General features: G+C 34.6%; 1 protein-coding gene across 3 annotated transcripts in view; it reads left to right on the top strand.

Annotated features, from left to right (window-relative positions):
* The window catches only part of LOC110025123 (UDP-N-acetylmuramoyl-L-alanyl-D-glutamate--2,6-diaminopimelate ligase-like), a 37,392-nt gene that overhangs the window by 17,196 nt on the left and 3,797 nt on the right, over nucleotides 1-16,399 (top strand). For all 3 annotated transcript variants that reach the window (XM_020725408.1, XM_020725411.1, XM_020725409.1), the window contains exon 4: nucleotides 1,989-2,132. In XM_020725408.1, the coding sequence (XP_020581067.1) occupies nucleotides 1,989-2,132 (144 nt within the window). The remainder of the gene's footprint in view (nucleotides 1-1,988; nucleotides 2,133-16,399) is intronic.

The following is a 16,399-nucleotide window of genomic DNA, read 5'->3' as shown; positions in this document are numbered from 1 at the left end:
TATATATATATAATAGTAGATAACTAGGAGGGGGGCAACCCTACCCAGTTAACGGGCCAGCCGTTCCTTGCACCCCTTAGCTGAACCGGTTTAGCCTTCCCCAACTAGTTCAGCCAAGATGAGCCCTGCTTCATTTATCTTAGGGAATCTTCTTTGGTGAATACTTAACTGTACTAAATAGCTTGCAACTAAGTGAATTTTGCAAGTTAAGTTTTATGCATAATACTAGCATTTTGTCACGTCATCACATTGCATTAGTTATATAATATTTCTGGCCTAAACTCAGATGATTGGAGTATCAAGCCAAATCTTAATTAGAGAGGATACTAACATCAAAATGCGTCCCAAGTCTTATGCAAATTATTTCAAGTCTAAACTCAGTTGAAATTGTCTTAATCTTGAAGTAATATTCCATTCACTAAGTATTTATTGTGATAAATTTAATTTAAATTTAAGTAAGCAATGTCATATCAAGTGCATTCTATAATTACGCAAAAAAAAATCTTATGTCAATATGGACGTGCCATGTAATCTTGGACCATTTTTTCCCTAAATGGCATGAAAAAAAAAGTAAGGTTATAACTGGGGCCTTTTGACTTGGAGATCCGTCGCAGCATAGCGTCATGAAGTTTTGGTCACAATCATAATCCTAAGTTCTCCAATAGCTTTAATCCCCAAGCAGTTAATCATGGAGTGCACTGGATATGACATAAAGCTCCTTGTTTGCTCAGATCAAATTAAAATTGTCTTAAAGAAACATTCAGCTGAAGTTTATAAGATTCCACTGGACGACGCAACTCGTGACGACCGACAAGAATGTTTCAACCAATATGTGTCAACTGCATCTTCCAATTAAGTAGATCAGGACCGATGAAAATGCAGATTGATGAAACTATAAGATTTGATCAAATTTGTCATCATTCCCCTCAATATCTGCTCTAAATTAGCAGTGGTGGTTTTTCTTGATTCTGAAACTAAAACTTCTGCTACTATATGCCAAATATTTAGCATGTAATGATCAGACTTAATTGAAAACTTCTTGATCAGGAGGAATAATGGATAGAGGGGCTTCCGCCTGAAATTCTTTAATAATATCATAAAGTCTTGATAAAATTAGAGTGAAATATCAGGATAATGTCTTATCTAGAATCTAATCTATAACATAAAAGTTTGATCGAGAATAAAAACTCCCCCAAATGAGCAGGCACGGCTTTTCAGAGCCCATGCTTATCTGTGGTCCCTTTATTTTGTTCTTTTGACTTTGATACAACTAGCTTGATCATGAGTTGTGTGTAGGAACATGGGCTATTCAAGGATCTGATTGCTTTATTGGAGTCAAAAGTAACTATGAACTGAATCTTGGCCACAGTGCTTTGCCAATTGTCAAGAATGTTTAGAAAGTGTTTGCGTCTGTTTACGACTGTCTCGGATCATTTGGTGAAACTGATGGAAATTATGTAGGGGTCGTTTACATACATGCCACACAATTCTTGGACATGCCACACAATTCTTGGACATGCCACACAATTCTTGTATATTTATATATCTGACATCTAAACTTTCATATTTACATACGTGACACTTAGATCTTTGGCATCAAATGAAAAATATCACTATCACTAAATTTTTTGAAGTGAAATACACCTTTTAATGCATATTTTCAACACCAAAGTGCTATAAATGTTAACATGAAACTTTAGGTGTTATATATTTAACTGCATAAGATTTCTGTTAGATATGGAAATTTCCCTATTATCTATTAAGAAAAAAACTTTGTTTTTCATGTTCTTTTTCTTGCTCTGAAGTTCATTATCTGTTTTAATTTTCTCTGATTTTGGCATTACTCTTATTTTGTTGTGAGGAATGTTGACCCTTTTTCTTAGAGAACCCTTTTGCTACCATTGCTAACATTGTCTCAAATTGATTTTCGTCTTAATTGTAGTCTTCCCGAATGTTTTCTCCTTACTGACTCTAGAACTAAACGGCAGGTTGTTGCAGGCAGAGGCCATGAAACCTATCAACTAGAAGGAGACAAAAGAGTGCACATTGATGATAGGGAAGAGTGCAGAGAAGCTTTACGTGATCTTGACAAACTACGTCAAGTATGTCTTGGAAAATGCATTCCAATAATGGTAAATATGATCCAAATTCTATTTTTTCATCTCTTTTATACGAAATTTAATTCATATGGATTATTTTATTGTTGTGGGTTGTTTTGATATCTTTAATTGTCTTTTCTTTTTTATGAAAATAGATATCCATTCATTTATGTTTGATTTTTCTTTTATGTGTTAGCTTTTGCTAGCTTGAAGTCTATTGGTTTAGAGGAAATATTGTGAAAACCAGACCGATCATTGAACTAGAAAAATGAGAGGTTTAATGCTCAAAGGCTGAACAAGTGATTGAACTGGACGACATAATAATTATTAAAATTATTTTATTATAATTTAAATTTTAAAATAACGTGAATATATGATAAATATGTGATAAAATAAACAAAACTTGAACACAAGTAACATCTTTAATAATTTTAAATTTTAAATTTTGATATAAAATTCATATAGTTATATGTGTGTGTGTGTGTGTGTGTGTGTCTGTCGTCTCTGTCTGTCTGTCTGTCTGTCTGTCTGTATGTATGTATGTATGTCTGGATGGATGGTATTAGGGGTGACCAAATGTCCGGTTCTTGGAAAAGGTATAACCAAGACTCATATTAATTTAATTGAACCATGTGCAATTCTCTCTGCTTTAACTCGAAGCCGGAGACTTTCTATTCCAATCAAAGCCTGCAACTGCTCTTCCTTACCTTTCCACATAAGCCCGAACCCAACGACCTTCACCTTTCTATTCGAGCCCGAGCACCAACCCAAGTCCAAACAGAGCATTTTCTTACTATTATCGTTATATATTGTATATTGTTTAAAAAAAAGATAAGAAAAGAAAAGAAGAAAAAATCTGTGTTGTATTTCTTTTATTTATTTATTTTATTATGTTGTTTCGTCGTTGTCGTTTCGACTCCGTCGATTGTCGTCACCACTCTCTGGAAAAGTTACAATGAAATGGAAAATAAGGGTAATGTTTTTTAAAATATTCATTCGAGGAAGCTTGAGTATCCATCCTTGGGAAATAAGTAACTTTCGGGGAAATTGACTCGGTTAAAAGTAGGGGATTTATATACCTGTCCTGGGAAATGCTAGTACTCGTTCTTGGAAATTAAATACCATTCAGGAAAAGTAAAGTGTTGCTCAGGGAAATATTTGCTTGTGATTTGACCCTTTTTTGTAGGTACATTAAAAATTTATAGCGTCTTTTAAGACCGTAGGTTAAATATATCTATTTTTGTTCCTGGGCCTCAGTGTCTCACAATACTTTCCAGCGAGTCTTTTACGACAGTTGAGAAGACTGGCATGTTGCCGATGCCCTTTAACACTGGTTGATGTCGGGAGACAGCCTAAATTTTAGGTGATTTGGACTTGCCAATAAATCAAGATCTTTTGACTATTCAAATTTGAAATAGCTCAATATTTTAAATTAATAAAAAATGCAAAATTATTTAAAATTTTGGACATTTTAAAACCGGCTCCTAAGATTCAAAAATCAATTTAACTTGACATTTTCAAATTTGCTCTAAGGGCTTGAAAATATTTGAAATCGGATTTTTACATTTAGACTCATAAGACTTGAAAATATTCTAAAATTGAGTTTTTAATATTAGGCTCCTAGAGTTTGAAAATTAATTAAAATGTGAGTTTTCTAAACTTTGGTTCTCAAGGGGTTGAGATATAAATTAAATGTGATTTTAAATTTGAAAACTTGTCACCATATCTGCAATTCTAGTTTGCAAGTAGACAGAAGGCAGCCCTTTTTGAAAATCAATCAATTAGGCTTGTTTATCTATAAAATAGAGTTGTAAGTCTCATCCAATTAGTCAAATCCTACTCCTTGCAAGAACTAGAATTGACAATGGTAGTAATTTTAAAATAAATGTCCAAATCTTAAGTATAAAAATTGTCAAGTCCAAATCACCTAGCATGATCCTTCTTGGTGGGATTGGTGTCAACATGATTTATATTCTAAAGATCTTAAACTGACAAAATTCAAACAAATTTTTATATAAAAATTTTGTTAAAATCATTGATGAGGTCGAGTTGATTGAATACTTCAACCAAATGGTCAATTTGTAAAATCAAGAAATTCAAAATAACCAGCTAAAATACAACAACAACAACAAAGCCATGAATCCTCTTTGTCCATTGTGTCTTATTTAGTGTCATATTTTCATCTAGTTCTAATAAATTAAGATCATTTTTTATACAATAAGCCCAAGTATTCCTAGGTCTATCTCTGTCTTTCTTAACATAAGTCGAATCTAAAACATCTACTCTCCTAATCGGATCATCAGATGGTCGACGCTTATTGTGACCGAACCATCTAAAGACGACTTTCTCTAATTTTGTCTGTCATAGGAGCTACACCAATCCTATCACATATATATTCATTTCGGATTTTGTCTCTAAGTGTAAAACTACTCATCCAGCTAATCATTCTCATCTCTGCAACACTTAACTTAGTATTATGCTTCTCTTTTAAATGTCAACATTCAGCGCCATAGAGCATTGCAGGTCTCACCACCGTCTTATGAAATTTTCCTTTCAATCTAAGCGGTACTTTTTTATCACACAAAAGGCCTGAAGCATTCCTCCACTCCAACCAACCAACTTGAATTGTACTGTTAACATCCCCATCTGTATCACCATCGCTTTGAACAACAGACCCGAGATATCTAAATCGTTCACACATTTTAATAATTTGATCACCCAAAGTTACACTTCTGTCACTAGAGCCACTACTACTAAAATTACATTCCATGTATTCAGTTTTAGTTCTACTCAAATGAAGGCCTTTAGACTCCAATGTAGACCTCCATAATTCAAGTTTTTCTTAGGCTTTTTCTCGTCTTATCAACGAGAAGGATATCATCAGCAAAAATCTTACACCAAGGTACATCCGCCTGTAAATGTCCAGTAAGACCATCCATAACTAAAGCAAAAAGATATGGGCTTAAAGCCGATCCCTGATGTAATCCAACAGAAATAGGAAAATTTTTGGTCAATCCTCCGGTTCGAACACAAGTAACAATTCTAGTATACACATCTTTAATGACTTGAATATAAGTCATATCAACACCTTTCTTCACAAGAACTCTCCAAAAGATTTCTCTTGGAACTTTATCATAAGCTTTTTCTAAATCAATAAAAATCAAATGTAGATTCTCCTTATTTTCTCTAAACTTCTCCATTAACCTTCTCAATAAATGTATAGCTTCCATAGTAGACCTGCACGACATAAATCAAAATTTTCTCTGAACTTCTCCATCAACCTTCTCAATAAAAATCAAATGTAGATTCTCCTTGTTTTCTTTGAACTTCTCCATCAACCTTCTCAATAAATGTATAGCTTTCATAGTTGACCTGCACGACATAAATCCAAATTGATTATGAGAAATCTTTGTAATACGTCTTAACTTATGTTCAATTACCCTCTCTCATAATTTTAAAGTATGACACATCAACTTAATTCTTCTATAATTTACATACTCTTGTGCATCCCCTTTATTCTTAAAAATGGGACCAAAATACTCATCCTCCACTCCTCAGATATCTTTTTAGTTTTTAAAATAATATTAAAGAGTTTAGTAAGCCAAGAAACTGCCAAATCTCCTAAAGATTTCCATACTTCAATTGGGATATCATTGGGTTGTATAGACTTTCCACCCTTGATTTTCTTTAAAGCCTCCTCAACTTCATTTTTACTAATGTGGCAATAAAAATGAAACGTTTTATTATTATTAACCATATTAATATCACTAAAGTCGATCGTATTTTCAGAAAATTCATTAAAAAATTTATCAAAATAACTCACCCGTCTATGTTGAATATCTTTTTCTAAGGAAAGCACTTTTTGATTTTTATCTTTAATACACTTTACTTGAGTTAAATCTTTACTTTTCTTTTTTACTTTGTTTGGCTAGTTTATACATAAATTTTTCACTCTCCTTAGTATCTAATATATTATAAAGATCATTAAAAACAAAATTTTAAGTGTCACATATTATTCTTTTAGACTTTTTGCGGGTCGTTTGATATTTTTCTCAGTTCTCTAAGATTTTACACTTAAACCAATTTTTATTGCATAACTTCTTATATTCTATCTTTTCTTGCACATTATTATTCTATCACCAACTATTATTATTTTAAAAAACTTTTTCTTTTGATTCTATAAGTATATCTTTTGCTACATATTTAATAATATTTGTTACTTTATCCTACATATCATTTGTTTCATCATGAACATCCCAAATTTTAAAATCTTGAATTTTACTCATAAAAATAATTTTATTTATTTTTTAAGTTCCCCTATCTAATTTTACGATGCTGAGTCATAGTATTCTTTAATTTAGAGCTCTTCATCTTCAAATCTAGAATTAATAAACGATGTTGGTTAATTAAATCCTCACTTGGAATGACCTTAAAAACTTTACAATCTCGACGATCTCTTCTTCTTATAAGAAAATAATCAGTTTGTGTTTTATTAGAACCATTCTTATAAGTAATAAGATGCTAGATGCTCGTCTCTTTTTTTGAATTTTTTGAATAAAATATTAATAATAACAAAATCATATGCTAAAACAAAATCTAAAATAATTCCACCTTCTTCATTATTCACTGTAAAATCGTAGCCACCATGAATATTTCTAAAATCTTCTACCACTCTAACAACATGTTCATTTAAATCCCCTCCAATAAAAATTCTTTCTTTAAGAGGTATCAATTTAAGAGGTATCAATTAGAGGTATCAATTGTATTAAGTCGTTTAAGTCATTCCAGACCTTATCTTTAGACCCTATATCTAAACCTACTTGAGGAGCATAAGCACTTATAATATTAAAAATCTTAGTATCAATGATAATCTTAAGAGTTATAATTCTATCTCCAACTCTATTAATTTTTACAACATTATCTTTCAAACTCTTATCTATAATTACACCTACACCATTTCTAGTGCGACTCTTACCAAAATACCAAAGTTTAAAACCAAAGTTATTAATCTTCTTAGCGTTTTCTCTAACCTATTTAGTTTCTTGAATACATAAGATGTTAATCTTTCTATGAATCATAATATCAACTAATTTCATTAATTTACCATTGAGAGTAACTATATTCCAAGATACTATCATAATATTAATTTCATTAGTTTTATCGACTAATTTATTTACCCGCATCCGTCTGTAATGTGGGAACCCTTGCTTATTTGACGCTACACCCGGGCGCTGGTGTAGTGGCCCTTGTACACTTTTCACTGTATTCAAGCTATACAGCGCGTCACTTCCAGGGGACACCCTAGCACTTACACAAAGATCAGAAGGATTTATGTCATGATTTTTTTGACAAGTTTTACACTGACTGTCGACTACCTAACGCAACCCTCCACTTTTCACATTCGGGCTTGGGACCGACAAAGTGTGGTGTACTTTTAATTGACTTCAACTCATAAAAGTGCTAATTTTATATCGATTGTACAATTATATTCACAACTAAAATAATTTCACGCCAATAAGGACGTGACTCGAGTCCTCTGTTAGCGTGGTTTGATCCAAAGGTTCGACAAAATAGCGGTTAAGATCATAGCCCTCTCCGAATAGATGGTTGTTGTTAAATGATAATATTATATTACCATCATAGTTGCATCCCATATGTTCCTCAATGACTTTCTATCATTTCATTTGTGAACCATAAAGATTCAATAGATCAACAGAAAACTTCATGTCAGCTAAGGTAAACTTAAATTTGTTCTCTTAAACAAACATTCTCCCCAAATTTATAAGGGTCTCTTGGATGACACATGTTTTGGCTGTAGACAAAGATTTTTTAGTCAGGTTGGGTTGATTATCTCTTCTAAATAAAAATATTAGGGATCACGACGACCCGAGAGGACTGAATTATGAAATCTTGATCGGATTCGTCATTATTTCTCCTACCATCTTCTTTAAGCTCCAAGTAATAAATTTTACAATTTAAAATGTATGTTTGCTTCTATTATATACTAATAATTCAGTGTTAAATGACTGTCCTTAATTGAAAATGCCCTTCTGTTGAGGGTTAATGAATCATAAGAGCTTGTGCCTATGAGAAACCTCAACCCCTAGATCAAAAAATCCTTGTAAACTGAGGGCAAAATCTCAGGCTAGTCTAATCCGTCTTTTGAAAGTTTGACCCTCAAAGCTTTGAACACAACAAAAGCAGAGAGTCTAGGGCGTCAGAATTTTCAGAGCTTACACCCACGACATGCTTCTCTTATCCTATGCTGACAACTTTTGCACCCTCTCCTAAGGGTGTCAAAAATTGAACGGACTCACCAACTCGATTTGAACCCGACTCAAAAAATTCAGGTTCTAGTTGATTCAATTATTTTTTTGTTAGGTTCGAGTCAAAATTTTTCACACATTTAATCTTTTTTGCCTGGTTTGGATTGACCCACCAACCCAAAATTGGCTTAAATTTGACCCACCAATCTATAATTGACCCCAATTTGACTCGAATAAACGTGTTATGTGGGTTGGGTTTGAGTCAGTTGAAATCGGGTTGATTTTATATTATATTTTCTAAATTGAGCCAACCTACGAACACAATTTAACACCCCTACCCTCTCCCAGGCTATCATCCCTCACCCCTAGTTTTTGTTCTCTCCCAATTCCACTCCTACCCTAATTCCTTCAATCCTCAATTTTTTCCTTCCACTCACTTAAAAAAAAAAACCCCTTAAGATGAAGTAGTAGGAAGTCACATTAGAGCTCACAGGTGAAGACATGGGTTGGGCTAGTTGTGTGAAAAAAAAATTAATCAAGAAATCTCATGGGAGCTTATTGAAGTACGGATAACAAGACTAGTTCCACAAGAAGGAGGAAGCCTTAGAAATGATCATTGAGTCAAATGCGTCAAAGTGATCTATTGCGTGTGTAGAGGAAGTTGCTTTCTCTTCCTTTCTTTTTTTTGTTACTCTCATCTATTATGGGATATGTTTTTTTTTTCTTTTATATATATAGCTCGAGCTTAAACTATCAACTCAATTGACCTAAAGTTCTAATGTTTTATCTTCAGTGACAAGGTTTTTAAATTTCAAGGTGTGCTAAATATTCGAGTACCACACCTTACACACGGGGGGATTCAGACCTGTGACTTAAGGGGACTTACGTCCGTCAAAGAGGCTTCTTTACCAACAGACCACGATACGAGCACGCACGTGCAATATATCTACTATTTTATCATCTTAAATTTAAAATAAAATCTTTGATCTATGTAGGCATTTGTTTACAAACTTTGTTTGATAACTTGTTCTTTTGGAGCCAATGAATTAGGATTTTGACCTATTTAAATATTTAAAAAAAAAGAAAAAAAAACCACTTCACTCACACCGCACCTCTCCCATCCCACTCTCATATCTCTCATAACCCCTTCCACGTTATTGGCCCTCACCTATGACTCTCATTCTCTCCCGATTCCACTCATACCCAAATTTCCGCAACGTCCCTTTTGTTTTACCTTGCACTTCATACTTGAAACCTACTTTAGATGAAGAAGCAAGGAAGCCCCATGGGATTTGTGAGCTAAGATATCAATTAGGCCAACCGTGTGCGAAGTAGAAAATGGCGTGGGAGCTTCCTGAAGAGGACATGACTATACTAGTGGCATGTGGAGGAGGATGCAATGCAATTGCTTGCTGCGTTAACACATCAATGAGATCCACTGTCTGTAAAGGAGGAAGTCACTGCAGGAGCTCATAGGAATAAGCATCAACAAACCAACTCCAGCTGAAGGGAAAAAGGGGAGCTTGAATTAGTTATCGATATATGTTAAATATGTCCAACTTTTGGGTTTTTTAAATCTACAACTTGAGGTAAATTAGGGGGATATGAAATTTAAGGGATTGTTTGGCAGCGTAGATAAGATTTGACCTAAATCCTGCCATACAATAAAAATGACAACTTTAAATCCTATAGAATCTTAACGTTTTGTTTCTCCTCCTTTTTTGCGTCAAATCTCAAATTAATAAATTCCATTGAAATATGGATTTATGAGATTTAAAGGAGCTTAAGAACATGAAGTAGCTAGGAGGAAGGGACAAAGACAATGGTTGCCTACCTTGATAATTTTGGGTAGAAGCGGAGCGGAATGTCGCTGAAAAATGGGAATTTCAAATATCTTTGTATGCCACGACCACATCGATACCTTCCCAACTATTTATAGTTCTGACTATATTGTAACTTTTTTTGGGGGGGGTGGATGATGTGGCTTTGAAGTGGGATTTAAGAAAATATTATTTATGTTGAAATTCAGAATTATGTGAAATATTTTTTATTGATGTGAAAGGGGATATAAATAATCCTTACATTAATCCTAGAATAAGAAAGACAATAAAAAAAAAACAACAAATAAAAGATATAACACATAATATCTCCGACTAATCAATTCATATTAATTATTTAAAGATAAAGGACATAATATAAAGTAGGAAGTAGAACTTGAAGACTTCATCCCGTATTTAGGTTGTCTTTGACTGCAGTTCCTGCAGTGTCAGTTGATAGACGGAAGACTCCTATAGATAATGCCACAAGAAAGTTTGCAGGGAAGTAGACAACCTGCAGAAAAAGTTATCTTTTAGTTGATTGCGGTTGTCTTTGATTGTAGTTCTTACAATGTCTGTAGGTATGCAGAAGACTTCTATAGGAAATGCTGAAGGGGAGTTTGCAGAGCGGTAGATAACTTGCAGGAAAAACTGAATTCTATTTGATTACAATTGACTTTGTTCGCAATTCCTGCAATGTTTGTAGGTAGGTGGAAGGCTCCTACAGGTAATGTTGCGCAATTGTATGTGAGATTGTAGAGAATTTGACAACTTCTAGAAAGTAGCTGCAGGGTATGACTTGTAGAAAAAATGAAAAGCTCTAGAGGTATGTCTGCAACAGGAAAAAGCTAGGGAGGAGGGTCTGCTACAGGTAAGATTCTGTAGGAGGGTCTGCTGCAATAAAAAGCTTCAAAGGAGGGTCTACTGCAAGTAAGATTCCAGAGGAGGGTCTGCTGCAAATAAGATTCCAATGGAAGGTCTGCTGCAATAAAAAATTTCTAAAGGAAGGCCTCTTGTAAGAAGAATTCTGATGGAGGACCTGCTGCAGTAAAAAGTTCCAGAGGCAAAGAAAAATAGAGGACTTGTATAGAGTTTTTGGTGGTAGGGACGAAACCGACGAAGAAGGGCATGTAGGTTGGTTGCTAGAATTTCATTCAAGGATACATCCAGTTTCGCCTTTTTAATAACCTTACTTAAGTCGTTTTGAAAGCAAACCAAAGATGAACTCCTCTGTAACAAGCTTCCATTCGTTTCCACAATCCATGTATGTAAAATGGCGGAGGATGCCACATGAGTGCTTGCCATAATTTGCGGCCGACGGGAAGGTTTTGACAAGATTTGTAGGGAATTTTTCCAGCCGGAGGAGATGATTTCCGGCTTTTAGGAACCTTCATGGATGAGGTAAAATTGCCTGAAATCTGTAGGAGAAATTTTGCTTAAGTAGATTTGGCAGTAGGAAAAACCTGCAGTAGGGAGGTCCGGCAAGGGGAAAGGCAGCAGGGGTCGGCCGTTGTAGTAGGTTTGACGGTCCTGGTAGGAGGTCCAGCTGACAGTAGGTAGGTTCGCAGGAAGTTCTGGCGTGGAAAAGGCTACAGGAGGGAATTCCGCTAGCGAGAAAGGCTCCAGAATTCTTTCCAGCCTCTATTAGCCTCACTGAAGCTTCACGTATGATCAGCCTAAGCCTTTGGGATGCGACTTCTGATTTATCTAATGCTATGAGAGGGTGTAGGGACAATCCTGTCTCAAGAAGCTTCAAATTTTTGCTTCGCCAAGCTTCATTCTCATGCTGGTTTGGAAAATCAGAAGCTATAAATTGTTGCATTAATTTCTATGGCAAAATTATGGATTTTATGTCTCCCAAGTAGGCTAGTAGAGATCCCGAGCAGCCTACACCGGATCCGCGAATCAGTTGGCTATGACAGTCCTCTACACCCTCATGTGCTTCCCAATTGTCATTGGTTTCTTCACCATCCTAGAGGGGTTTTTGTCCTTCCCGGGGCTCTTCTGTGACGATTTAATCCCCAACGCTTTCTTCATCTTGCCAACAGTCATTGAAGTTAGAGATCTCAGCATCGACGACAACTATCATAGCGACGAAGCGGATGACAATGGTCTCTCCCCCGACAGCGGCGTCATCGATCCCGCTGCTGCTGCCGTCGCTTATTCTGAAGACAAAATGTATGTCAACGCCTTTCCAACTGTGTTTCGGCACGCGGCAACAAAGATTTCGTACGCTATTCCTGGAGCTCCCGATCAGAAAAGTTGCATCTCAATTTGCCCAACGATAAGGGAAGTGACTCTGTTGAACTCCTTGTCGCGATAAGGAGGAGAAACTTAAGGAATCGCCGAACTATTCACTCCTAGAGTTCTCAAGGGTTCCTCTCAAAGCTCTTTTAGGATTTTCGATTCTTCTCTACCCAAGAGTTCAAACGACTAGTTTTGGCGGAGAGTCACTCCCTTTCTGTAGGGAAGATGGCAGGAAGGAAGTCTGATTGCCCTGAAAGGAGGGTCGGTGGTTAGGATAATAAATTTGGGTCTGATAGCATGTTGAAAATCAGAATAACGCTGAATATTTTTATTGATATGAAAGGGGGTGTAAATAATCCTTACATGAATCATATAATAAAAGACTTAAAAAAATAACCGGAAAGAAAAGATATAATACCTAATATCTCCAATTAATCAATTCATATTAATTATTTGGAAATAAATGAAACAACATAAAATAGGGAAAATAAATAAATCTAATCCAAGAAAATAAATTTAAAATAGAAAAGGAAATAAAGTTATATTAGGAAATAATATAATCCTCATAATTTTTAATAAAAATAAATTATTTTCTAATATAACTTCTAACAATTTAAGTTAATGTCAATTAATTTACTTACTTGATAACTATCAAACTGATTGTAATTTTATAAACTCAATATGTAATAATTTTTAATTAATTAACAAAAATAAATTACATAATAATATTTTTTTATTTAGTAAAATTATAATTAATTTTTAATTAGTTTGGTAAATAATTAATATTAAAATATTGTTTAATTAACAATTAGTTTGACAATCTTTTTATAAATGACTAGTTAGTTCATTAAATAGTTAATTTTTTATAACATATTTATGGATAAAAAATTTAATTTAATTTAATTAGACAAAATAATTGTAACATTAATATGTAATATTAAATTCATATTTCTCTTATCAAATTTAAATCCTGAAATAAGTTGCAAAATAGTTTTACAGAATTAAACTGGATGTAACACATATTATATCAAAAAGTTTTAAGGATTTAAACATCTCAGGATTTACCAAATCTGAATTTATATGATTTATAAATCTCAAGTTAAACTCTTCATTCAGCCGACTAGCCCCTAAGATTCAATTGGATTTAAAGTTTCCATAATTTAAGTTATATCTGCTTATGTCCTACTTCCAAGCATCCTGTCAGCTGACAACGAGCTCACCTTCTCTGAAAATGAGCTCTCCATTGACGACAACTACACCTTGCAGTTGAGGTCATCAACCCCATTTAAGCTTTGACCATTGTCAGCCATAACTCTCAACAACTCTCATTTCTCTTTGTATCTCCTCGCCCTCTCTTTCTTTTTCTATCTTCATCTCTCTCCCCCTCTCTTTCAATCTCTAGTCTACCCAACCCGCTTCCTTTCTCTTTGCAACTCTTTTTCACTCTCCCAGCATCTCTCTTCTTTTCTCAATCTCTCTATCTCTAAATTTATCATCAGGTCCCCTCCTCTCTATCTATCACTCTTCTCTATCTATAACTTAATTTTTTTCTAGAAACTAGCAGAAGATCCATTAAAAAAAAGTGGAAAAAAGGAAAACTAAAAAGAGAAAAGAGACAAAAATTGTTTTTTTCAATCAGTTACTCGCCAAAAACCTCCGTATCACAGTCACTGCCGTGCGTGTTAAGTACAATGTAAAGAAAACATTGTGTCTCATTTTGTTATCTAATTTTGTTGGGAGAAGCATCTTTATATATATTCGTGTATTATTTGTGCAGGTTATCTATGCACATCTTTTTTGGTGTAGTGAGAAGTTTTATTTATGTCTTTCATAGTATGATATGGAAAGAAGACTAAACTGCCAAAACTATAGTACACCTACGCGAGTTTCTTGTAATATATGAAAGCTTATACAATCCTTTCTTATCATGGTAGGGTAGAAGAGCTGATCTTAGTGTCTTAAATACTAGTCATACAAATCTTTCTTGGCATGATAGATATGAACGGACTCCCAATGATATCTTATCTACAGGGAAGATGTCAGGAGATTGTCGAAATTTTTAAAAGTTTGAAATAAAACGAACTTAAATGAATTTCTAGACTAAAGAACATAACTAAAATGAAAAATAATTGCAAATACAATATTAAATGAATTTGCAAAATGACATCACAAAATCAAGAATTGAACTGGATTTATAGGGGACTTTCTAATTTACTTGAGAGTTCGCTTATGAACACAAAACTTTCTCACTAAAATAATAACTCTCTCAACTAATCAAAACCCTTAAGAACATAATTAATGAATTGAGCTTGAAAATGAAATTGAACTAAGATGGATTTTATTTATAGATGGAAGAATTATTTTCTGTGAGACCTACTTGAGTAAAGTACAAGCCATACATAGACAAATTGTGCCTTTTCAAAAATAGTTAATGGATTCTTACTCATGACATTCAAACTCGAATATGAAAATTAAAACATATAAGTAGACAAAATGCGATCAATAATAAACCCAAAATGCAATGTCAACTGCATGTCTTGATGATAGTGAATTCACGTGAACGACCATCACTACAGGCTCCTATATTTCCCAAATGGCTGTGCATTCATGCGAATGCGATTCTTTTTTACTGAAATCATACGGTTGATTATTGCAAAAGCTGAGAATTGTTTAAAAAATTCGTGGATAAATCAAATTTGTCTACATGTGCTCTGACAAATGTTTTGAATGCTTAACTTGAAATCAAAGAATGTGGCATGGACAAAAAATGCGACAAACTCAATCTTGCCTTACCTCAAGGGACATTCAGTTGCTTTAAAATATGTGTAATATTTTGAACTTTTCCAACTTTTTCTTTAACTCAAATCTAAGCCACAACTCATCTACATACACTCTCGAGTGTGTGTTTTTGCATATAGTGCTGAATCATATGTTTCACTTAGCAAATTTGATGTTGAATGTTGTAAAGATTGGATTTGATGAGATTTGCATCAAAGAAATATTTTAAATTACCCTCTAACAGTTTAATATAGCAGATATATCATCTCAGACTGCACAATTCGTTAGAAATATTATATCTTCCGTTTTTATATGACATTCAATACCTTTTTTTTTCCTTTTTCAAAATGTATACTCTAGATTTCATGCCTTTTATGTACAAGCACAAATTTAAACTCTTAAACCCATCCTTTAAGTTCAAGGTAGAGTGATACCGGAGTTAACCCAAACAATAGGAATGTAAATATTATAACTGTAAAAGCCAAATAGGAGGTTGCAATCACACACACTTGACAAAGAAATACAATAGCAAACCAAGCAAACACAACTAAATGTATCCGAAGGTGGTAGTCGGTTTGGTGGATGACAGGAGGAAGGTGATGAGGCGGTGGATGGCTGTAGGAGGAGGAAGAGGAAGTTGAAGGGGACTGCGATGGGGAAATGTGGAGGTTGGTCAGCTGAAAGACAGTAAGAAGGGGTTGGTTGGTGGGTCAAAACAACAACAACAAACAGCTAGGAGCTGTGGCAGTGAGCTGGAATGACGATGACAGCGGCATGGAATGCTTGATACTACCAGAAAGCAAAAGGAAGGCTGCCCCGGGACTGGGGCAGTGAGGGGGGTTGCTGGACAATGAAGACTGACAGTTGGAATGAATGGCAATAAGGTGGGAGGTGGTTAGGAGGGGTGGCAGCAGGTGGAGGATGTGGTGGCTGACAGTTGGAGTTGCGGGACGATTGTATGGTTTTTGTTTGGTGGTTTCGACAACAAGGAAAGATGGCGGAGGCAATGAGGGGAGAAATGTGGAGGATGGAAGAATCAGAACCCCTCTGAGAATGAGTTATAGTCGGAGCTCTACTCTATCCCTTGGAAGGAGAACACCACCTAGGACGAGCTATAGCCGGAGCACCACCTGCCTTTGGATACAACCATAGAAGGGAAAAACCTGGATGCCTACAACTGTCCTAATAAAAG

This window comes from Phalaenopsis equestris, unplaced genomic scaffold (genome assembly GCF_001263595.1).
Source record: "Phalaenopsis equestris unplaced genomic scaffold, ASM126359v1 Scaffold000291, whole genome shotgun sequence".
Lineage (NCBI taxonomy): Eukaryota > Viridiplantae > Streptophyta > Magnoliopsida > Asparagales > Orchidaceae > Phalaenopsis > Phalaenopsis equestris.
Note: the sequence above shows the minus strand (reverse complement) of the source record. Positions and strands in the feature narration are given on the sequence as shown.